At 39.2% G+C, this 24,403-nt stretch overlaps 1 protein-coding gene across 1 annotated transcript; it reads right to left on the reverse strand.

Moving 5' to 3' along the window:
• Positions 1 to 251: 251 nt before the first annotated feature.
• Positions 252 to 13,377, reverse strand: PDK4 (pyruvate dehydrogenase kinase 4). The gene is made up of 11 exons (XM_030822118.1): positions 12,926 to 13,377; positions 11,773 to 11,914; positions 10,456 to 10,527; positions 9,518 to 9,702; positions 9,270 to 9,356; positions 8,747 to 8,824; positions 6,404 to 6,480; positions 4,492 to 4,590; positions 4,187 to 4,297; positions 3,779 to 3,892; positions 252 to 2,537 (listed from the first exon to the last, which is right to left on the reverse strand). Exons 1-11 carry the CDS (start codon positions 13,053 to 13,055, stop codon positions 2,397 to 2,399), a joined length of 1,236 nt encoding a protein of 411 aa, XP_030677978.1. The 5' UTR covers positions 13,056 to 13,377; the 3' UTR covers positions 252 to 2,396.
• Positions 13,378 to 24,403: the final 11,026 nt, after the last annotated feature.

Consider the following 24,403-nt stretch of genomic DNA (forward strand, 5'->3'; position numbering starts at 1 on the left):
CTCTGACATTTAATCCAGAAGTCATTGGGAACCTAAGCTATCTAGATAATTATTTTGGTACTCCACTGTTTGTATGCAAACACAGACATAAAATGAAACTTAAAATTTCCAGAAATATGCAGAAACATATGCATTGCAAAAATGATTATTGAATACAAATTTGTAGGCAAACACACCATTGTACTGTGTTATCTTAACTCAAATTCTTAGTACCATGAGGTAAACTGAGAAAAGAACTTTAAAAGACAATGTCTTTTATCATCATAAAAAATATTTATTATAAAAAACTATCACATTTCTCTGTACATAGCATAAAGACAAAAACACAATGTATACATTAATAATTTAAGTGGGCCTGAGTATTCAGTATCCTTCTACTAGAATCCTAAAGCTCTTCCCCAGATTTCGCAAATACAAATGTAGATTATTTCTTTTTTATCAAAGTTCATTTGCACAGTTGGTGTAATTGAGATACTAACATTTCTTTTTTCTAGTGTTTTAAAGATAGTTCACAGTATTTGAGTTAATTAATTAATCAACTGATTTAAATCTTTGGTAAATACAAGTATTTACATGTAAAAATGTTTAGCTCAAATTTCAGTAAAAAACTGAAATGACAAATAACCTACTGCAAACTGTTTTGTATAATCAGAAATGCATGAGCTGGACTCCTACCATTAAGAAATGTCACTGTCTAGGACTTCTGACGATAAAATCTGAAATCCACAAAAAAATAGTTGAGCTTCTATTACCATTACCAGAAGCACCACAACACTAGGCCACCATGAAATTACACACAAATGTCAAATTCAGCATATAAACCATACTGATTATTTTACAATGCAGAAAAATCCTCCTTTTTTTCTATATGCCAGTTTAAATGTTAATTGACACAGGTAAGTTTATCTCATAAAAGCCTACTATCTTGTAAGAGTGAGAGCCATTTAAAGAATCCATACTGCTTTCAAAACACCAGTTCTTCCTCTTGCCAACGACATATCCATGAAAATATAGATTTTTTTTTGAAATAATTGGTGGGGAAAATAGAAAAGTGCCTGCCTTCTGCTTCCCTCTCTTCCTATATCCTTTCTTTCCTTCCTGCCTTCTTTCATTTTTCCGTTCCTTCTTCTCTAAGAGTAATCAGCGCGACTGGCCTGCCAACCTTCAAATTATACCTTAACTCTCCCAGAAATACCATATGCATTTCAGGTGTCATTCATTAGCTCTCAGTCACAATAATTCACAAATGAAAGCATGCTAGCATGAGAATCTCTTATGTCCAGGCTATTTGCTTAAAAAAATTACTCTAAAAGGTACTTAAATTCTAATGTTCTTGAGCCATTTGAGAATTAGAAATTTTTAAACAGACATATTAATGCTGGAGTGTAGAAAATATAATTAAATATATCAAAAATATATCTTTTAAGCCTGGAAAATGGATGCCTTTGGATTACCATCATTTCAGGGTAGAGAAAAGCCCTTCCTACTGAGTTAGGCTCTGAACATGTGATTTCTTTCCCTAACACTAGTTTTTCCAATCTACTGATTTATTTATAAACAAAGCAAAGTAAGAGATATTTTTGCTGTTACTTTGGCAATTCTCTCTCTCCAATCCCCAACATCCCGAGTTCAGTGCACATCTAACAATTCACTCAAGACTAGGCACCTGACAATAAGTGTTTACTTAGTGTGTAAAGTGAACAGGAAAAGCAGCATAATAAAGGAGCTGTGTTTTTATCAGAGGAGCCTTCCTTCTGAGTTTTTACATAAGTTGATGCCTTCACTGCAACTTTGAATACAATGTTTTGAATTTTGAAACATTTGAATAAAATGTGGCTGCTTTGAATAAAATTCCTCCTCTTTCAGAGTAAACCTTATTTTAGTCACCAGCATTTCCTTCCAGAGCACATAAATATGTTCAAAATGTACATTCACATATATTTCTAACCACATAGTGTAAACTAAGTTTTAATCCTTTGCATGGCAGGAAAATGCTGGTATTCTGACACCAATATCTTTTGATGTGAACAAGAGGCCTAAAATATCAGTCTATTGAAATTGCTAACCACCATCTTCACACTCACTCCCCTTCTCATTCTTCTTATCAAAAACGGATGGAAAACTGAGGCTTATTTCTTCGGGATTTGATATAAACTCATGAGTTATTCTACATTAGAAAATAAGGAGCTGACCATCTGTTAACTCCTGTAGTCTTGCACTAAGTTCTCCTGGGTCACAGAAACAAGCTCCATTCCTCATTGGATCAGTGTTCTGATTAAGGAGTTTTCGTTGCTGTCATTTGTTTTGGAGGAAACAAGGGTTCACACACAAACATTCAGGAAGCAGCACTGGTGCAGACCCACTTTGATCCCATAAAGTGTCCTGAGTGTCCCTCTTCACATGGCCACTTCTCTTGCCAGGTTCTTTGGTTCCCTGCTTGGGATACACCAGTCATCAGCCTCAGAGCTCATCTGATAATGTTTGAAGGCTGACTTGTTAAAAACTGGAAGTTTTTCTATAGACTCAGAAGACAAAGCCTAAAAGAAAAGGGGGGATAAAACATGAGACCAAAGAAATTATGCATGGCATAATTTGCACCTGAAGTTATTATTCAAAATACATGCAGAGGTAAGTATCCAAATATTCAAATACATTCATTTAATTGATACAGTAATAAGAGCACACTGGTGCCTGCACTCAGGCTGTTGCTCTTTCTCAATAGTTTGAAGACTTTTGCTCATTTAAGAAATGAATACATTAACTATTTCAGATGGTCAAAGGCCATTTGGCAAGTAATTCCAGTGCAAAAAATGGGAGCCTGAAAGTTTAATGTTTTAGTTGCTAATATCTATAAATATATTTTCAGTTGAAATAGTCGGCAAATGAACAGAATCAAGACAGTGATCTTAACAAAGAAATTGAGGCTTTACCAGAAACAGGAAAACATGCACCAAGTTGTTTTTTTTTTTTTTTTTTTTTTTTTTTTGAGACGGAGTCTAGCTCTGTTGCCTAAGCTGGAGTGCAGGGGCACGATCTCGGCTCACTGCAACCTCTTCCTCCCAGGTTCAAGCGATTCTCTTGCCTCAGCCTCCCAAGTAGCTGGGGTTACAGGCACCTGCCACCACACCCAGCTAATTTTTGTATTTTTAGTAGAGATGGGGTTTCACTGTGTTGGCCAGGCTGGTCTAGAACCACTGAACTTGTGATCCACCCGCCTTGGCCTCCCAAAGTGCTGGGATTACAAGCGTGAGCCACTGTGCCCGGCCAATATGCACCAAGTTTTTAAGTTCAAACAGTGAATGTCTGGCACCCCACTGACAGCTTTCGAACAGTCAGCTTTCCTTTCTCAGGATTTCTAACAAGGTCAGCTTAAGGTCTTGAGTATCTTGATATGTTATTTTTTCAGGTTGGAACATTATTAGCATATATTTCCCACAAATCTAAGTAAAATAAAAGCACAGCTACTCTCACAGATGCCAAAAGGAGTTGCCTTAAAAAATTCACATGAGCATGTCCTCATTCTGAAACTTTGGTAATGTATTAACACTTCCTAGGAAACAATTTTGCTTCACTTGAGGCACGTAGTGTGGCGCAGCTTCCTCTTTGGTAAGTTGTCATATTAAATAATGTACACACACCCAGAAAGAGAATAGAATGACCTGTGGTCATTATTTGCATTAACTCAGTTTGGGGAATTAACTCTGGACCATAGCACTCAGGGCTGTAAAAGGAGCAATGGTTTTAGAAATCAGATTTTGCTATTGAATTCAAGGGATACCTTTAAGTAGATGATAGCATCTGTTCCATATCCTGATAAAGAGTAGAGATTCAGATCTCCTTGAAAGTACTTGGCATACAGACGAGAAATTGGCAAGCCGTAACCAAAACCAGCCTAGAGAAGAGAGATATTATCAGGTAAAGAAGTGTACGTGATAACTGAAATACAAACAAGTAGGAAATTACTGTCCTCACTGATACTAATGTCCCAGAACCTTAATAAATATCTTCTACTTCCAATCAGACACCCCTTGTTTCACCATTTTTAGCTTGCTTTATCATTCATTCTTATATCCCTCATGTCTAATTTTACTTCATTGATGAACTTGTCTAAATAAACCCTTGCAATCCTTGCTCTACATTTAGAACTAGGTGGCTGAGATTAATTTAGCCATATAATTGTTCTTACCAAAGGAGCATTCCAGGAATTATCCATCACAGGAGTTGGTGCAGTGGAGTATGTATAACTAAAGAGGCGGTCGATAATTCTCAGGGGAACACCACCTCCTCTGTCTGAAATCTAAAACAAACAAGTCATCAGAGCCACACATTAAAAACAATGTGCATTTGTCTAAATAAAAATGGCTTTCCTTCATTTAAAAATCACCTGGCATATATGACTGTTATCTATTGCAAAAAGCAGAGAGCTTTATTACTATTGACCCTATTTAATTGTCTCAAGAGATACCCAAAAGAAAAACAGAGAATGGTTACCTTAATGGTAAGGTCTTCTTTTCCCAAGACAACAATAACCTCAATTGGTGTAAGGGAAGGCTGATTTTCCTGGTGTTCAACTGTTGCCCGCATTGCATTCTAAGGAAACCAAACCATAAGGAATTCAATGGCAGAGGAATGAGGGACAATAAATAACTGTTTTTTTATGTTTAAAATAAAAGTAGCACAGAGGGTAATTCAAAGTTCCTATTTTTTTAAGTTAGTAGTAAAACAGCTTTGTAAATAGCCATTTATGAATGTGTCATGTAGGATGTATAATGAAAAATATTCATTTACTATGTGATATAGCTCCTGGGAGTAATGTCTAATGGAAAAACAATTCTGCTAGCTGTCAAGTTCTTATTTGTAAGCTTAATTTAAATGTAGAAATTGGTTTTTATAGTCCATTTCCTAGCTCTCCTTTTCTCTTTCCATTACATTTTACATTCAAGCACCAAAGACTATTACATAACAAATGAACAGTGAATCATTGAACCAATTTATTGGCTTTTATAAAACTTGCTGTGAAAATGTGGTTACTATTTAAAAGGACAGTCAATAATTCTAAATTAAATTTCAATTTGCATTTGATTATCATCTAACTTTTACCAATGATGGCAAAATAACTCTATGAGTTGGATCATTCAACTTAAAAATAAATCAAATCAATGAAAAAGTATCTTTTGTCCCTTAACACAGAATAAACTAAAAGATGTTTTCAGTCTATTGGCTGAATCTCATACAGATACAGTCTTGGTTTTCTTAATCCATTTTCCTTTCTCACCACCTATCTACTTTCTGCTTTCTAGTTTTTATATAATATTAAGTTCTAGTCATTAGCTGGAGTGAAAATAAAGTGGATCAGATGTTTGTAGTACAATCAATACCTCACAGCAGTAACATTAGAATAAGTTAGTAAACAGGAAGTTCTGGAAAGAGTTATGTCAGAATTAGAGCCAGATTTCTCTTTTTTAGGCTTCCTTCTCTCCAATTCAGGGGACTCTTGGGAAGCATCAAAAAGCTTAAGGTGTTTTTCTATTTTTTGGTTTAAGTTCAATTTGATCTTAATTTAACTTGATCTTAAGACACATGAAAGGATTTGATTCTTAGCACCTGGCTGCCTCAGACCAGTAACATCTGTATCCTTTGAGAGCTTGATAGAAATGCACATTCTCAGACCTGAAGAATCAGAATCTCTGGGGTGGAGCCCAAGAATCTGTGTTTTAACACGCCCTACAGGCGATTCTAATGCATATTACAGTTTGAGAAGCACAGCTCTACAGGCCTGCTAGGCAAAGTGTGCATTGTGGACCAGCAGCATCACCCCTTAGCTTATTCAAAATTGAGAATCTCAGGCCCCACTCTAGACTTCCTGAATCAAAATTTTCACTTTAACAAAGTCCCCAGGTGATTCATATGCACTTTAAAGTAGATGATTGAAGGAACTACTGACTGTGCTCTTAACACATTCTGGACTCTGAATGGAGCCATACCACCTACAGGAATTCTGGACCTGAACCGCTGAGTTTGGAGTTGGACCAGCCTGTGGACGTGGAGGTAACAAGGCCTCGTTCACTGAAACACATTCACCCCATGACCTCTCTTAATGAATGAATAAATGACTAGTGCTTTGATGGACACCTGAAAAAATAATAGGGACTTCCTCTTGGCTGTAAAGCAGTGATACGTCATGAATTGTATGATGCGTTCTCAAATATGTGTTGATGCTACAATGAGCTACATGTACTTCATCAAACATTGACTGTATAGTTTCTTTCTCTTAGGAGAACTAGAAGCATTCTTGGGAAAAGATATTGAGGCTTCTGTTTTGTGGCGAATAATCAAGGAGATAAAAATATAACTGTTAAACCTTTTTAAAAGGTAATATTTCAATTATTGTGAAGTATCATACCTTAAATAGTTCAAAGAGCATATGATGGAGGTGAGAAGGAACATACACGATGTGAATTGGTTGGTCTGGAAATTTTCCTAGAAAAATAAAATTCATTAAGAATTTGTACACAAATACTTCACTGAAATAAACCACCACATTCATGTGATTAACATTTTAGACTTCAAGAGGATTGGCATATTCTCTACCTTCCCCATCCCCAAATCCTGCCCTAGAACCTTCCCACTTAAACAGTAAATATTACTGGCTTATATTCAAAATGTTATTGTAGTTGCTACATAATGCTGTTTTGTTAATTGGTTTTTTTTGTAGAGATGGGGTGTCACTATGTTGTCCACGCTAGTCTTAAACTCCTGGCCACAAGCGATCCTCCAGCCTTAGCCTCCCAAACTGCTGGGATGACAGGCATGAACCACCTTGCTCCATATGATTAATTTTTGTATTTCTCCACAAATGTATGAAGTTGGGTAAGTGTGGAAGAACAGTGCTATAAATTAGATTTTGTGGATTATTTCTATTTTCAACATTTTTGTACTGGACAATTCCAGAGTCAAAATATGTATTTTAAGACAGAAGGGAGAAAACTGTGCTTATAGCATAATATTGAAATTAATGCTAACTATAATTTTCATATTTTTAATGCTCAGTAAAATAACACACCTGATTTCTCTTGTTTTTTGTATCACCCAAACATTACATCTTATATGCTAAATATGCTTAAATTTTACCAAGAGGATAAAGGAAACAGACAAACAAAAACTTCTTAATGCTTTTTGGAAAGAAAAATAAAAAGTAAAATAAAATTAGAAAAAAAATAAAAGAAAAATAAAAGTATTATTCTTCAGCTTTCCAGGCCTTGGCAAAGTTTGAATCAGAAAACACAAGGTCTGGCACAATCCCCCCTTTATTTTGTCCAACAGTTGGAGCAGTTTATCTACAAGTATTATGCAACAACCCTGTTTATGCTCAGAGATACGTTCCATTCTTTATTTGCTCTTCTACTTTTAGTTTAGTGTTTATTTACATTTGCTTGTCCCTAATCTGTTAGGCTACTCTTTGAGCAACTTGATTTTAACTGTCACCATAAACAAAAACTGTTCCTGTATAAATATTACTTGAGAAAGATGTTTACTTTAAATAAAAAAGAGAAAGTAATTCCAATTTAAGTATACTGTTTTGTTTTAAGATGCAACTATTTACCAGAACAGAATGGGAAGGGGTGAAAATAGTGCCTTTCATTCATCATATAGTCACTTCAGTCATTCAGAAAGTATGGGAAGACCTTGTCAGAATTGAAATTTTGTTTGTTTGTTTGTTTGTTTGTCTGAGACAGGGTCTCACTCTGTCACCTGGGCTGGAGTGCAGTGGGAGAATCATGGCTCACTGCAGCCTTGACTTCCTGGTCTCAAGTGATCATCTCACCTCAGCCGCCTGAGCAGCTGGGACTACACGTGTGTGCCACCATGCCTGGCTAATTTTTATTTTTTGTAGAGACAGTGTCTCCCTTTATTGCCCAGGCTGGTCTTGAACTCCTGGGCTCAGGCACGCCTCCCACCTCAGCCTCTCAAAATGTTGGGATTACAGGTGTATGCCACTGAACCCAGCTGAGCTGAAGCTTTTTGAAGTATGTTCTGCTTCCAAAACAGTAGTATAAAACAATAGTGCAATTTTTTTTGTATTGGGGTGAAGACATTTAACATGAGATCTACCCTTTTAACAAAATGTTAAGTGTACAATACAATGTCCTTAACTATAAGCACTATGTTGAACCGCAGAACTCTAGGATTTATTCATGTTGCATAACTGAAACTTTGTATCTGTTGGATAGCAACTCCCCATTTTCCCCTTCCTCACAGCCCCTGACAACTACCATTCTACCCTGCTTCTGTGAGTGTGACCATTTTAGACATTTCATATAAGTGGAATCAGCATCTGTCACTGGCTTATTTCTTACAGTGAAATTTGAAGTATTTTTGTTTCCAGGTCTTATAAGAGGATATTTCCACTGCTATATCCTCCCTACTTCTGGTCTCCTTATCCCTCGTATTCTATAGGAAGTAATCTTTCTTTGTTCTAAGATATTGGAACGTAGCTGCTACTTTAAGCCCATATTTTTTTTTTTAAACATTCTTCTTTATGAATCCTCTTTAGCAACTGAATAGGCAGAATTGGAGCCTTCCAGTTGAGATAGTTAAAGAGAACCTTGTCTTCAAAAAAAATGCGTACAAACTTTAGGCAAGAGAAAAAATGAACATAGAAGTTGCTTTATATTTACAAAAAGCAATCATATTAGGAGAATACAGAATTTTCCATACGTTAAAATATATTTTACTTATAACTTACCATTCACTTGTGTAAGCTTTAATTCTGGAGATGTTAAATAATACTGATCACAGAGCATCCTTGAACACTCAAAGGCATCTGGAATGGAAGTTGTTTTTTATAACAATGAAATGAATTTATGTCAAGTACAGTTCTCAAATAATCTTCAGTGTCTGTATTACCCTAATCTAAAATATTCACTAAAGTACAGGTTTATGTATATAAAAATATATTTTAATATTTTATTGCAGAAAAATTAAGACAGTGTTTGCATTGCAGTTTTAGCAATATGTGCACTTCAGAGACTAAATACAACATATAAAATATGGCATGTTAGACACTTATATTTGGATTTTTAAATAATATTTTAAAGAAATGTTTATACTACTGACTCTCAAAAGCAAATGACCTTGAAGATAACATTTATAAAATAAATGGAACACTCTGTGAATATAAATTCATTCACAGAGTCACCTCAATTATAGATATGTCAATCATATATTGTACATTTTCAATAAGGGAAATGCAGAAATACAGAACGTACCTTGGACCACTGCTACCACATCACAGTTAGGATCAATGCTTCCAATGTGGCTTGGGTTTCCTGTCTGTGAGTCACTAAATATAAGAACTGTTGAAAAATAAAAACAAAAATTATTGTTATAAAATTCAGGATAATGATTAGTACTATCACTAAGAATGTGACCCGCTGATTAGTGAAACATCTAGTTATAGTATGGCTTATATTCTACACCCATGTCTATATACCATGATCATGATGAGCTAACTTACTGTGCTGGTTCATCAGCATCCGAGTAGAAATACGGTTCATGTAAAATCGATCCAAGAAATATTGAAGATTTTGATTGGTGACTGGGTCAACTGTACAGGCATCTTTATACTCTATGATTCCTTGTGCCATTGTAGGGACTACATTATGGTGTCTGTTTCGAACTTTGATGAGTGTATCTACAAAGCTAAGCCATAATATTTATGATTAGTAAAAGTTCAAATACATTGCATTCACTCATACTCCTAAGGTTACTTCACAGAAGGCTAAAGTTCTTTTTGCATTACCCATCTGAACAAATCAAATGATAAAATGTTAGTCCTTTATTAGTAATCTCACTACAGATTCTTCCACTCGAGTAGAGGAGATGATTTCACAAACAGACTCATTTTGTTTCTAGCTTATATGTAACACTATTAGCCTTATAACCAATGCATTCATCAGATGTATTCATTAACCCTTCTCTTTATAAAATAATGATTAATATCTAATATCATCATTCTAGAGATGACTCTAGAATGCCATTGTGAAAAAACTTTCAAAATTTCTTGTCAGATTTAGAAAAGATCCTTATTTAGGTAGCTAGAAACTATCAGTTACTCTGAAAGAAAATGTTTAATCTCCAATGACACTGAAATGTATTAAAATTATGTAACGGTAAATCCTCCTGCACATCTAATCATTGGAGTAAATTTATAGTAAAAATAGGTCTCCCCGGGGGAACAAAAATGAGTCCTCTACATTTCTTCACACTCAGCATCATTTTCAATGCCATATTTCTTCACTTCTGATTCCCAACAAGCCAAAACTTGTCATGTGTAAGAGGGTAGTGATTTATTATTCAGAGCTGAATTCCTTTAATTTAGGTCTAAAAATATCTTAGGAATCTGTCTGGAAAGAACAAAAGTTTTAAACACTTATTCTAATGCATAGAGCTTACTCTGATAATGCTTTCTGGTCATCTGGGCTTTTCTCATGGAATTCCACTAAATCCATCAGGCTCTGTATATACCTGTAAAGAAACAGGTATGCTTTAAGTTTTAAAATTAATAGTCAGATACAAATGGCTGAAAATAGAATACCTTTTTCAAATAATTTGAAAAGAGAAAGTAAGCATTATGTTCAAACTTAAAACTTTCCTCCAGAACATTTGGAAAATAATATAAATTTAAAATGCTATAACTTTTAATCCTTGACTTTCAAACTTAAAATTTAACGCAAAATGTTTCTTTAACTATTTCAGGTCAGTATTCAGTTTCCTGACTGTTTTGTTTGGCAAATATTTTCTTTTTTTCTAGCAATAATACTTAGAAACAACTTTTTTTTTAAAGCTTTTTATTTTTTTTCTACTACATTCATTCATAGAAGAGTGTAAGTCTTGACTGCAATAGTAAATACTACAGATTGAATATATGTTTTAGATTGTAATTGTCTTATAGGTATATAATACATGCATTTCTTGAATTAATGAACAAAAGGCTGTGCAGTCAGTGGATTAAGATAAGGCTCTCATGCATGTCTGCTACCTGTGCATATCCTGCTTCTGTGATCCAAAAATTTGCCATTTTGGGTTACCTACCTTCTCTAAGCATCAGTATCTTCATTTATAAAATGAGATGACAACAACTGACACTTACTGACTGCTGGCTGTGTGCCAGGTGCTGTCCTAAGTGTTTTTTTTTCTTTTTTTATGGATTATCTCATTTCATTACACTCAAACATCCCTCTGAGGCATATACTTTACTCTCCTTAATAACAGATGGGAATAATAACTCAATGGCATAAAGAGTTTAAGACACTTGCCAAGGATTCCACAACTAGAAGTGACAGAGGCAGGATTTGAACCCAGAGCCCACTCTGTCAATCACTTTGTAAGTTACAAAGATTAGGCCTTCCCTAAATAGTAGTCATTTGAATTGGTTTCTAGGCATATAATTTCTTTTGCAATATCAAACTCTTTTATTATTGAAAGTGCTCTTCTATAATTGAAGATTAAAATTGCATGCCAATTTTTTTCAAATTTTTCCTAGAACTCAAAATTTTATTATAAAGTAATCTACTTTTTCAGGGTAAAAATGTCTGTTTATAGTTTTATAACTTCTCTAATGATAACTTACCCTAAATTAATTTTAAAATTCTTACATTGTAGTTACCGTTCAGATCACCTGTTTTCCAATTATGATGTTAACACAGTATAAGAATTCATACCCGGGTAACTGTTTCAAAACTAGAGATTTCAATATGGTTCACCACTTACCAGCTTTTAACCAATTGCACTGAAGAGGTATTTACTAATTGGGTCGGGAGGATATCAATTTCCTTCAGAATGTTGGCGAGCCTCACAGGCAATTCTTGTCGCAAAAATGCAAAAGAAGTTCTTTCACATGCATTTTCTGAACCTATAATAAATGAAATCAATTCAGTTTTGAGAAAAAGTGTGTCTAAATGATACATCTAAATAGCATTAACTATCAAATATTGAACACACATATATTATAAAATTATATTTCACTCTCAGTTGGGTTACTGTTAATCAATAATTCAGGGGCGATTGTCTTCTTAATTGACTAATTCCCTTCTTCCTATCTTCCTTTCCTTTCGTCTTTCCTTCTTTCTTTTAAAAAGTGACAAATATAGGAGAATTATTGTCTTCTCTTTTTGAAGAGGATTCACTTCCAAGAAGTAAGAATATCCCACAGTTCTTAGAGTTTATAAAAGACTGCAGGATTCGGTCACACCACAATGTCAACAACACAACATCCTTTAATGAGTGGGGACATGAAATTGGAGATGGGGGATAAGAGGCTGGAGTGGGAGCTGTGATATTTCCAGAGTAGTGACATCACATTTAAACCCCTGAAATCTTCCTTGTAAGATTACTGCAACAAATGGGTAAATATTTTCAGCAATAATGCAAATATATGGAAAGCTATAATGATAAAGAGACAAAGAAATCTGTTAGGAATGCAGAGAGATGTACCCTGTGGAAGGATGCCGGGTGGCTAAGGAATAAAATCTATTAATTTGAGGCTATTTAATACTATTCAGAAACTTCTCCAAGCAGTACTATGCTGTGGAAGAGGGGATAAAGTTTCCAGTCCATTGTTAAACGGTGACCGAAAGCAAAAAGTATTTTGACTGGAAGAGCGGTCAGAAAGAAGAGTGTGCAGATGAAGTCAAACCATCCAGTGTCGGCAGGCTTGCAGGTAGCCTTGACCTGGAGGCACCCCTGTCAGAAAGTAACCAAATCTAGGAAAAGGAAAGGTGTGCTGGCGTGGAGGCTCCAGGGCTCAGCAGCAAAGTGAACCCCAGTTGTTTTAGCTTGAGCCTAGCCCTCCCTCTCCTGAGGCTGAACGTTAAGGCAGTTCCCCATCCCTAGGACCCAGCTTGGGCCCTGTGTCCCCTCTCACCAAAGTCCAGTAGCTGCTTCATGGACAGCGGGGACGGGCTGTAGCGCGAGAAATGCTCCACCTCTCGGGGCACCAGGCCGGCGCCGCTGAGCGAGCCAGCGCTGCGCAGCACGAAGCGGGCCGCCTTCATCTTGACGCCCACCCGGCCTGGCAGGGACTGTGGCTGGCTTGAGAGGCGAAGGCTGCTCGGAGCACAGCCTGGTTCCGAGGGGGCGCGGCGCGTCCGGGCGAGGACTGCAGGTGCGCTGGCTGGCTCGTGCGCCCCGGCCTGGGCTGGGGTTTGAGGGTGCCGCGGAGTGAAAAGTCTGGGCAGCGAGTCGCAGATGCAGTGGGTCGAGACTCAAGTTCAAGTCTTCCCACCAGCCGCCGCCGCCCGAGGTTTTATTTGTCTCCCCGCACTCTCCCCCCGAGTCCCAAACAGGAGGAGTCACTGGAACTTGGAAACGCGTCCTGAACTCCAGGCCGCGCCAATCAGATCAGAGAAAGAACTATGGGCCCCGCCCCTCCGGCCGCGGTCCCCACAGAATGGCCTGGCACGGTGACCACGGAGTGCCCTGGCACCGGTGCCCGCGGCTGTGACGGCAAAAGGGTGGGAAGAACAGGGAAGAGGAAGCAGAAGCAGGTATCTGGGGCAACGTGGGCTTAAGATTAGCCTCTTGGGACAGGGCTCCGAGTCGCGTGGGCTGGGGTCCCGCCCAGGCTCGTCCTTGTTTACAACTCGGAGGCTGTCTCAATGTCAAGAACTCCTGGTCACAAACTGTTTCCAAGAGTTTGGGCTCCGAGCTCTCATTGGTCCTTGCTCAGAGCAGGGCTTTTACAGTAGCCAACAAGCTGCGTTCAAAAGTACGAGCTTCTCTGCCACTGGACAGAGAGAAAGGAATAAACAACCTAAAGACCTGGGCTCCCGCCCCCATCCCCACCGCCCCCTTTTCTTCAGAAGAGACTGGCACATGGCAGGAACTGTACGTTCCTTTTGTTGAGACTTGAGGGGCTGCCCAGATACATTTACTTTTTCCTGTGGTAATAAAAGGCCATCAATTCGTTCTTCTCCGGCAACACATTCTTTCCGTTAGGTTTAGTTCTGTTAATTAAAAACAAAATTAAAAAGGGATCAATTTGTCAGTTTGCCTCACCTTTTGCTGTGATCAGAGAATTTGTTCACTCTGCGCTGTACGAAATGTCTTACTCCAACTCTTTACCTAAGACATTCCATTCTACCCTCAAATGTCTGGCACAAGCTGTCTGCTGCAAGAGGTCTTCCTTGATTACTTCTCCCCACTTCTTCCAAATAAGGCCTTGGTCTTTCATGGTATTATTCTATAGCTATTTATGTTTTTATATTATCCCTCTCTGACTCCCCCCTTTCCTGAAAGAGATCAGGGTAGGGATCCTGTCTGATGCATCTTTGTGATTCCTACTTTTTCACTACTCAATATTTATTAAATTAATCACAGTGGTTGAGACACATTACCCTGTCATACTAACCTCCTTTTCCTCTCCGGACACTCTAAAAGGACTACGGAATGAAGCCACCGTGTTTGGGAAAGTTGGGAGTAACAGAGTTGGTTACAAATGTAATAGAATGGGAATTTATGAGGTGTTAAAAATGATAGTTTGTTATAAAAGACCCCTTTTGGCCTCCTCCCCCTGCGTTTATTTTAATTAATTAATTAATTACTTTATTTATTGAGATAGAGTCACACTTTGTCTCCCAGGCTGGAGTGCAGTGGCGCCATCTCGGCTCACTGCAACCTCTGCCTCCCAGGTTCAAGCGATTCTGCTGCCTCAGTCTCCCGAATAGCTGGGATTACAGGCACACGCCACCACACTCAGCTAATTTTTTCTATTTTTAGTGGAGATGGGGTTTTGCCATGTTGGCCAGGTAGGTCTCAAACTCCTGACCTCAAGTGATCCACCCACCTCGGTCTCCCAAAGTGCTGGGATTACAGGAGTAAGCCATTGCGCCCAGCCTGCCCTGCATTTATAAGCAGAACGGGCAACTCTGAAAGTCATGAGTGATCCTAGGCTCTGTTGTCATCCTTTGCCCTCTTCGTCTAGGAGACTGCATTAAATCACAGGACAGATTTCCAATTCTATCTCTAGCACAAACTTTCTTCCAAGAGCCAGATTCTTCTATTCAATTACCTATTTGGTTTCTCCATTTGGATGTCTAATAGGTATCAATTTTGCTTCTCTAAAATCAACACCATTACGAGGGATCTGAAACAGTCCTGGCAAACCCTTTGCCAGATATGTGGCCTGTGTGGAGGCACCATATTAGCTCTCCTACTATTTCTCCCATTGTCTATACATTACCTATAGATGGTCAAGAATTTGAGACTTCCTGTTATGACCAAATATTTTTTTCAGACCTTTGAGAAACAGCTATGTGAAGACATGCAATATTCATGATCTTCCAATGAAGAGGATGGGGCCTGGGTTCTCAGAGAATATTAAGGGATGATCCAAGTATAGACTCTAGCAGTTGCACTTGAGTGGGACAGAAAAACAAAAAAACCAAAAACACAACAGCTCAAGCACTTATCTTAAGCTGAAACAGTTGTGGGAATATGGGCAAGTTCCAAATTGCATCTCCACTTGTAGACAGGTTTTGATGCCACTATTATTTATATCTTTGTACTTGGTATCCTTTATTAAATATTTGCGTAGCTTGATGCAGCAACGAAATGTGTTCAAGCAGCCAAAAAACTAAATAAGACTCTCTTTGATGAAGCAAGTAAATTTAAGGTAAAAATCCCTTCTTTTTCTTAAGATTGGGTCCTAAGAACATAAGTAAAAGTAAAGCATGCATTTGCTTTTCTCACTGTATGTGGAACCTGGAATAGGCAAAAATGTATATTACAAAGAATTATACTCTGGTTTTCAGAGGAAAGGCAATGGAAATTATGCATTACAGGCAGGTCTAATTTAGGAAAGTACCATGTCCCTAAGTACATTGACTGCCCAGCCTAGCTTACCCAGGACTATTACTCTATGTGCTGTGGGTTGATTAAAGATCAGGTGAAATCATATGATGTTCACAGAGATTACCTAGGGCTAAATGTGAACTGAGATCGCCAAAATTTTGTCTCTATGTCATCCCTTCTAATAATATTTATGAAGTTACTCTTACAGTGCATTGCATTCTTCTGTGTCATTTCTGTATGATGGGAACTGTTATTATCATTGGCAGTATTCACAATAGCTGGCCTAGAAAGGTCAGGTCAAGTTGTTTACCCAGTTGGCTAAGATGCTATGTATTACCATGATTAGAGAGTGACCTGGGAAAAGAGTGGCACTTCTCTTCTCAGGTTGAACACAAATCTTGGAGGTGATCCAGTTGGGACAGAGGTGAAGCAAAAATATTATTTGGGGGCAATAGGTATGACAAATCCATGCATTCATTTGAGTAAAAGTAAACCATGAGAAGACTATTAAATGATTAATGCTAAGGAATAGAAGAAGTAATCGGAGCTGTTCCCTTGCATACAATGCTGAACATCCCTGCTTGAGATACCTGGTTCCTAAAATTTCCAGTGGCACCTTACCTAGCATTAAATAAATTCTGTCCAGCTTGCCTGGAAAAAATCTAATAACAAAAGGCCACTGGTAGAACTTTGAGAATGCAAGTCACACTTTTTCCAGAGGGTGGGGGATGGCCAATTTGATAAAATCTATCAGATCCCTTAAAGGGAAGTCTGTACAATTTTTCCACCTCAGGATCATATTCCAAGGAAGCAATTTAAAATGCCCATAACAGGAACTCCGAAGACATGATGGAAAGATTAACAGACTTGACCATAGAATATTAAAGTTAAAATATGAATAGCAGACTTGGAGAATATATCTACAGAATACGTAATAGACAAATGATTATTTAAGAGATGGCTGTTTCAGTAGGGAACCACTCGGTCATGATCTATTCCCTCATGGAGATGACAGACTTGTGGGAGAAATTGGCATTACAAAAGCATATGGACAATAAGCCTATACATTAAGATAGGACAAGGGGGCTAAGAAGAAAATGATTGTGAAGAGTGTAATAGGCTGGAACTACCTTAGATTTGGTGGTCAAGGAAGGTCTTCTTGGGTAAACAACAATTAAAAGAAATGGAATGAGCTTCTATTGGGGACGAGAGGGAATACCGGTGAAAGCATATTGGTGAAGCTATTGGGAAAAGCAGGATCTAACTCACAATTTGGTCTCTGATGTTTCTTATAGTTACTGTTAACCTAGAGGATACTAGGTGCCAGGAGCTGGACTAGGTACCCTGATGGGTGCAAAGTGTCTGCTCTCATGCACCTCAGATTATTAGCGGATGATGGAAAACAATAACTATTTTTTAATTTATTAGATTTTCATTTAATCCTCACGGTAAAATGCTATAATTAAATGCATTTAAAAAACAGCCCATAAGAAAGGTTCACCCCATGGGCAATGCTGGTTGTGGTGATATTGGTGGTAACAGTGATGGTGTCAGACAGTGGATATGTTAAGGGTGATCTGGGGTGTTTGTAGGAAGAGCTATGTTGGGGATCAGGAAATGCTACTAGAACTGGCATTTGGGATGGCTGTAGAAAGACGAGCAAGATTTTGGCAAATAGTTGGTAGACAGTGGGGAAAAATGTCCAAGACTGAGTAAAAGCACAGACGTAGGAGCTAGAGATACATTGGAGAAATAATGACTAGTTTCATCTGGCTGCTGTCTAGAGTACAGCAGAGAGAAAGGAAGATTCAGTTATCTCATGAAAGCCTGAAATGCTAGTATGGGGACTATGAGATTTCTAGAGTAAGCAGCAGGGAACTGTTGAATCAGGGAGCAATGTATTTTCTGTTCAAATTTGTTAACAGTTAAATAATTTTACTAAACTTTATTGAACACCTACTAGGTACTAGGCACTGTGATTGATGCTGAGGACATAAAGATGAAGAAGGCATAGTTTGTCTTCAAAGATGGGAGACAGACATGAAAATAATCTAAAAAATAGAATGTTGCATATACGATATGTGTACTGGGGGGACAAGCAGCAGCCAGGGGAGGCTTCCTTGGAGGAAGTCATAGGTCATCTGACTTATAAAGGTGGAGCAGACATTCATAGGCAGACAAAGAAGAAAGGTGTTGGAGCAGTGAGGAGAGGGAACGAAAAGAGCCATTTGTTGGTAGTATCTCTAGGCTTTGTCAAATCTGATAATGAATAATTTTTTAAAGTTCTCTAATATTCTAAACCTGTGCCGCTGGGAGGAGGTGATTTTATTGATAGAAGCAGGGAAGTCAAAAGCATCAGGAGAAAAGGATAGGTTGACTAAGGAAGGACCAGTAGTGCAAGTGACGGGTTTGTTTGGGAACACTTTGAGTTAATGAGAAACCATAGGAGAGTCATGACTAATTACCATGAAGGGAAGATGAGAACTCAAAGGCTACTAAGCCTTTGCTGAGAGGTGAAGATAGATGCGTGAGATACAAGGCTCCCCTCTCCTATCAGCCTAAAGCTATATCTTACCTTTTTTCTGTGCACTTCTGGGGCAGCTCTTTGTTTCATTCTTGGCCTCCTTTTACTTATCAAGGCCAAAATCTTTTCCCTACATCATAGCAAATGGGTTCATTCTTCTTTTTGCACTTGTGGCTCCAGTGTTATCTGGAAAGAAAAGGAAGCAAATCCTGAAGCTAGCACATCTTGACTTTTTGTGGAAAGAGAAGAATTTTGCATCAGTTTCAAATATAGGTTAAGCGTTCTTTTTCCCCCTGCAAGGAATTTCTCAATTGTGTTTGATGTTTGCTTTTATAAAATAGTAAGAAAAGGTGAATAAAGGAAATGAAAAAATAACTGAAGAAGGAAAACAAATGTGTACTATGCATATAAAAGCATGCTCAAACTAATGAGTGAATAGGAAAATAAAAAGTAAAAAGATATTAAGCCACCATTGTTCTAAGATTAGACTGGCAAATAAAGAAAAGGTTGGTAATATCTCCTTGGCAAGGCCTGGGGAAATGAACACTCTCCTATATTATTTGTGGGGGTGAAATTGGCAAATTTTTGTTGGAAGGCAATTGGCAGAATCTATAGAAATTTTAAAGATAGCTACCCCATGTCTCAGCCATTTCACTTCTGGCAACTTATCCTACACGTTTACTGACATAGAATAAAGATATATGTACAAGATTGTTCATTGTAGCATTACCTGTAAAAACAAAAATTGAAAAATAACTTGTTTAGCCAATAATCCATAGTGTAAATAAATGATACACCCATGCACTACACTATGCAGCTGATATAATGAATGACATAGATTTTTGCAGCAGCTTTGAGGTCTGCCCTGAGATTTCTTTTAAGGAAGTGCTTGCCGTTAGTTGCAAGGAACGAAATTAGCTAACAGCCTTCAGCTGCAGAAACTTTGGGATCCAGACAGCATTTGAGCTGAGGCCACGCCCTTCTCAGGCAGCCCCCACAGTGATGAAGGAGCATCTAGAAGGGCCTGGCCATTTTTCCTCAGTGTAGGATCCCTCTGATGGGAATTCTTTGTCTGGAGACCCGAGCTGAGACTTTGTCAGATTGGCTTCTCTGTCCCTGCTCAATTCTGCTTTCCATGCCCCCTTTTCTATCACAGATCTCATAGTCCAAAAGCTTTCCATACCCAGTACTGCTTCCTATACCTCTTAGCCTTTTCTGATCTCATTGAGGTTACCATTTTACTTTCCTTCATTCTTCTTATGTCTTTTCTTCCCCTCTTATCCAGCATGGACTCCATGAACCAACATTATAATTAGGCTCTTGGGAAAACCCTTAACACACTCTCTTTCTCTCTGTTACACTCACTTGGCAAATCTAATTAAAACTACTCTAGTTAAACCTACTAAGCCTTAGTTAAAACCATTCTAAATATATGGCCTGACGCGGTGGCTCATGCCTGTAATCCCAGCACTTTGGGAGGCCAAGAAAGGTGTATCACGAGGTCAGGAGTTCAAGACCAGCATGGCCAAGATGGTGAAACTCCGTCTCTACTAAAAATACACAAATTAGCTGGGCGAGGTGGCATGCGCCTATAATCCCAGCTACTCGGGAGGCTGAGGCAGAGAATTGCTTAAACCCAGGGGGCGGGGGTTACAGTGAGCCAAAATCGCACCACTGCACTCCAGCCTGGCTGACAGAGCGAGACTCCGTCTAAAAAAAAAAAAATTCTACATGTAGAGAGCGGTTACAAATTTCAATTCATAAATGTCAAGTGTACATGTGTTGATATTTTCTTTTCTTTTGATTTCCTGTAAGTCAGTATAATGTCTATTAAAGACCTTTTGGTTAATGTGGGATTTTATTGTTCTTTTCCCCTGGAGTGGCATCTATTTTCCCAGGAGTGTATATAGGCCCAAGTTATCAGGGAAAGTAGACAAGTAGCCATGCTAGCTTCCATTGGGATGATTCCTATCAAATCTATTCCTAGATTATTGGTTTGTGCAGATTGCCACTCCATCAGGTCTCATTCCCATCCAAAAGACCCATCTGTGCCTGGCTCTCTTTGTGGCCTCTGGTTGTTCTTGGATCCAAGGACAGCATTCCATTTTTTTGTACCTGAAATATACTGAACCATAGTCTCATACCCCATCTACCTTAGTGCCCCCTCTGTTGGGACTGTAACACATTGGGCTACAGGAAACTCTACAAGGCTGTCTGTCACAGGCCTGTCTGCCTAAATCCCTCATGAAGCCATTTCTATTCCTGCTATTTTCTAAGGTCTTGGCATAGGGAATGAGTCTCAAAAGTTAAGTCCTTGAGGGGATTTGTAGCATAGTGAAACTACAATAAATCACATCAGGTTTCTCATGATTGCCTCTTGAACTAGAAGAGACTCTCAGGTTATAGGGGTGCAGAAGAGAATAAAAACTGGAGGAGACTTGATAATAGCCCAGATGAGCCCCAAAAGGGGGTTAGTGGGTGCATCACAGAAACCATATATAGGTTTTGTGGATCTGAGAAAAAGGAAAACCTATATCTCAATTCCTCAGTAAAGCAGATTTCTCAAAACTTGTATAAGTATTTTTGGCTCCTTCTGTAAGTCATGGTCCAGCTGCCCAAATTGGGGAGAGGATCTTGAGATTATAAGAAATATTGGTGGAAAACACACGTGGTTAATATTTTAAATATATGCACAAACATATACACAAATCTATGCATAAGGAAAATATATTAGATTATCCATAGTGGTTATTTTTGGGCAATGGAATTACCAGTATTTATATTTGCATTTTAAATGAGTTTTCAAATGTTAAGCCATGAAATGTGTTACTTCTTAATTGTAAAGAAAATAAATGTTATTCCAAAAGTTGAAATGAAAATAGATGTAGCAAGAGAATAGACAGAGGAAGTTGCCAAATATCTGTCCAAAATAGGCTTTTCACTGACTTGGAAGGCAAAATTGGGACCAGCAAATGGGTCAGCAGCCCTCCTGCCTTCTATTTCTTTTTTTATTTTTTTAAATTATACTTTAAGTTCTAGGGTACACGTGCACAACGTGCAGGTTTGTTACATATGTATACATGTGCCATGTTGGTGTGCTGCACCCATTAACTCGTCATTTACATTAGGTATTTCTCCTAATGCTATCCCTTTCCCCTCCCCCCAGCCCATGACAGGCCCCAGTGTGTGATGTTCCCCACCCTGTGTCCATGTGTTCTCATTGTTTGATTCCCACCTAGGAGCGAGAACATGCGATGTTTGGTTTTCTGTCCTTGCAATAGTTTGCTCAGAATGATGGTTTCCAGCTTCATCCATGTCCCTACAAAGGACATGAACTCATCCTTTTTATGGCTGCATAGTATTCCATGGTGTATATGTGCCACATTTTCTTAATCCAATCTATCATTGATGGATATTTGGGTTGGTTCCAAGTCTTTGCTATTGTGAATAGTGCCTCAATAAACATGTGTGCATGTATCTTTATAGTAGCATGATTCATAATCATTTGGGTATATACCCAGTAATGGGATGGCTTGGTCAAGTGGTATTTCTAGTTCTAGATCCTTGAGGAATTGCTGAGAAGTGACAGTATGCTGGCAGCCCTCACTCGCTCTCAGTGCCTCCTTGGCCTCGGCGCCCACTCTGGCCATGCTTGAGGAGCCCTTCAGCCTGCTGCTGCACTATGGGAGCCCCTCTCTGGGCTGGCCAAGGTCAGAGCCGGCTCCCTCTGCTTGCAGGGAGGGGTGGAGGGAGAGGCATGTGCGGGAACCGGGGCTGCATGCAGCTCTCATGGGGCAGCGTGAGTTCTGGGTGGGTGTGGGCACAGTGTGTCCTGCACTTGGAGCGGCGGCTTGCACCGCCAGCCCCGGGCAGTGAGGGGCTTAGCACCTGGGCCAGCAGATGCGGAGGGTGTGCTGGGTCCCCTGACAAGCGCCACCCCCTGCTCCGCAGCACCCGGTCCATCGACCGCCCAAGGGCTGAGGAGTGTGGGCACATGGTGCGGGACTGGCAGGCAGCTCTGCCTGCGGCCCCTCTGCGGGATCCACTAGGTGAAGCCAGCTGGGCTCCTGAGTCTAGTGGGGACTTGGAGAACCTTTATGTCTAGCTAAGGGATTGTAGATACACCAATCAGCACTCTGTGTCTAGCTCAAGGTTTGTAAATGCACCAATCAGCACTCTGTGTCTAGCTCAAGGTTTGTGAATGCATCAATCAGCACTTTGTATCTGGCTAATCTGGTGGGGAGTTGGAGAACCCTTATATCTAGCTAAGGGATTGTAAATACACCAATCAGCACCCTGTGTCTAGCTCAAGGTTTGTAAACGCACCAATCAGTGCTCTGTGTCCAGCTAATCTAGTGGGGACTTGGAGAACTTTTGTGTCTAGCTCAGGGATTGTAAACGCACCAATCAACACCCTGTCAAAACGGACCAATCAGCTCTCTGTAAAATGGACGAATCAGCAGGATGTGGGTGGGGCCAGATAAGAGAATAAAAGCAGGCTGCCTGAGCTAGCAGTGGCCATCTGCTCGGTTCCGCTTCCACACTGTGGAAGCTTTGTTCTTTTGCTCTTTGCAATAAATCTTGCTGCTGCTCACTCTTTGGGTCTGCACTGCATTTATGAGCTGTAACACTCACCGCGAATGTCTCCAGCTTCACTCGTGAGGCCAGTGAGGCCAGCGAGACCACGGACCCAGCAGGAAGAATGAACAACTCCGGACGGGAGGAATGAACAACTCCAGATGCGCTGCCTTAAGAGCTGTAACACTAACCATGAAGGTCTGCAGCTTCACTCCTGAAGCCAGCGAGACCACGAACCCACCAGAAGGAAGAAACTCCAAACATGTCCAAACGTCGGAAGGAACAAACTCCGGACACATCACCTTTATGAACTGTAACACTCCACAAGCGTCTGTGGCTTCATTCTTGAAGTCAGTGAGACCAAGAACCCACCAATTCCGGACACATTACCATACTGTCTTCCACAATGGTTGAACTAGTTTACACTCCCACCAAAAGTGTAAAAGTGTTCCTATTTCTCCACATCCTCTCCAGCACCTGTCATTTCCTGACTTTTTAATGATCACCATTCTAACTGGTGTGAGATGGTATCTCACTGTGGTTTTGATTTGCATTTCTCTGATGGCCAGTGATGATGAGCATTTTTTCATGTGTCTGTTGGCTGCATAAATGTCTTCTTTTGAGAAGTGTCTGTTCATATCCTTCACCCACGTTTTGATGGAGTTGTTTGATTTTTTTCTTGTAAATTTGTTTAAGTTCTTTGTAGATTCTGGATATTAGCCCTTTGTCAGATGGGTAGATTGCAAAAATTTTCTCCTGTTCTGTAGGTTGCCTGTTCACTCTGATGGTAGAGAAGACCGAAAACCATGGCACGAGAACTTCCTGCCTTCTATTCCTCACAAGCTCGAGCATACCAAGAGGCTTGGAGACTCAAAACCTGAAGAGCCTGCAATCAGCTTTCTCCCTTACTATTCCTGCTCATTGTCTTCTGTGGACTAATACTGAACATGAAACTTTGCTTACAGTTTTGTGACCTGTTCCTTTCCTCTGATTGCTGATCATTGCATGAATTTCCTGAGATTATCACTGAATAGGACCTTTCTTTTTCCTGTATCCTCTACTACACACACAGAGTTCAAATAGAATTATTTTACTTGGAAAACTCCAGGCTTTGCTAAGTTCCAGCCTTGGTTTGCGTAGCACTGGTTGGCTGCCTTAGACTAATTTTTTTTGGGTTTCAGATAATAAAAGGAGCACAATCAAGCACCAGGTCATCTGAAAGACAAATTTTAGAGGTCACTTTCTTTTGTGATTTTGTTGCTTAACCCAGTGCAGGGGCAGTCAAAGCTGTATCACCATTGCATTCACTGTCTAGGTAAAAATGGGAAAATTCAGTCAGTTATACTAATATTACTTACTACTTGCAATTTATGTGCACTGGCCTATTGGTATGAGCAATGCATTGTACATTACATGTTTGGCAGTAAAAGGACAGATACCCAGATGTCA

This window comes from Nomascus leucogenys, chromosome 11, assembly GCF_006542625.1.
Source record: "Nomascus leucogenys isolate Asia chromosome 11, Asia_NLE_v1, whole genome shotgun sequence".
NCBI lineage: Eukaryota > Metazoa > Chordata > Mammalia > Primates > Hylobatidae > Nomascus > Nomascus leucogenys.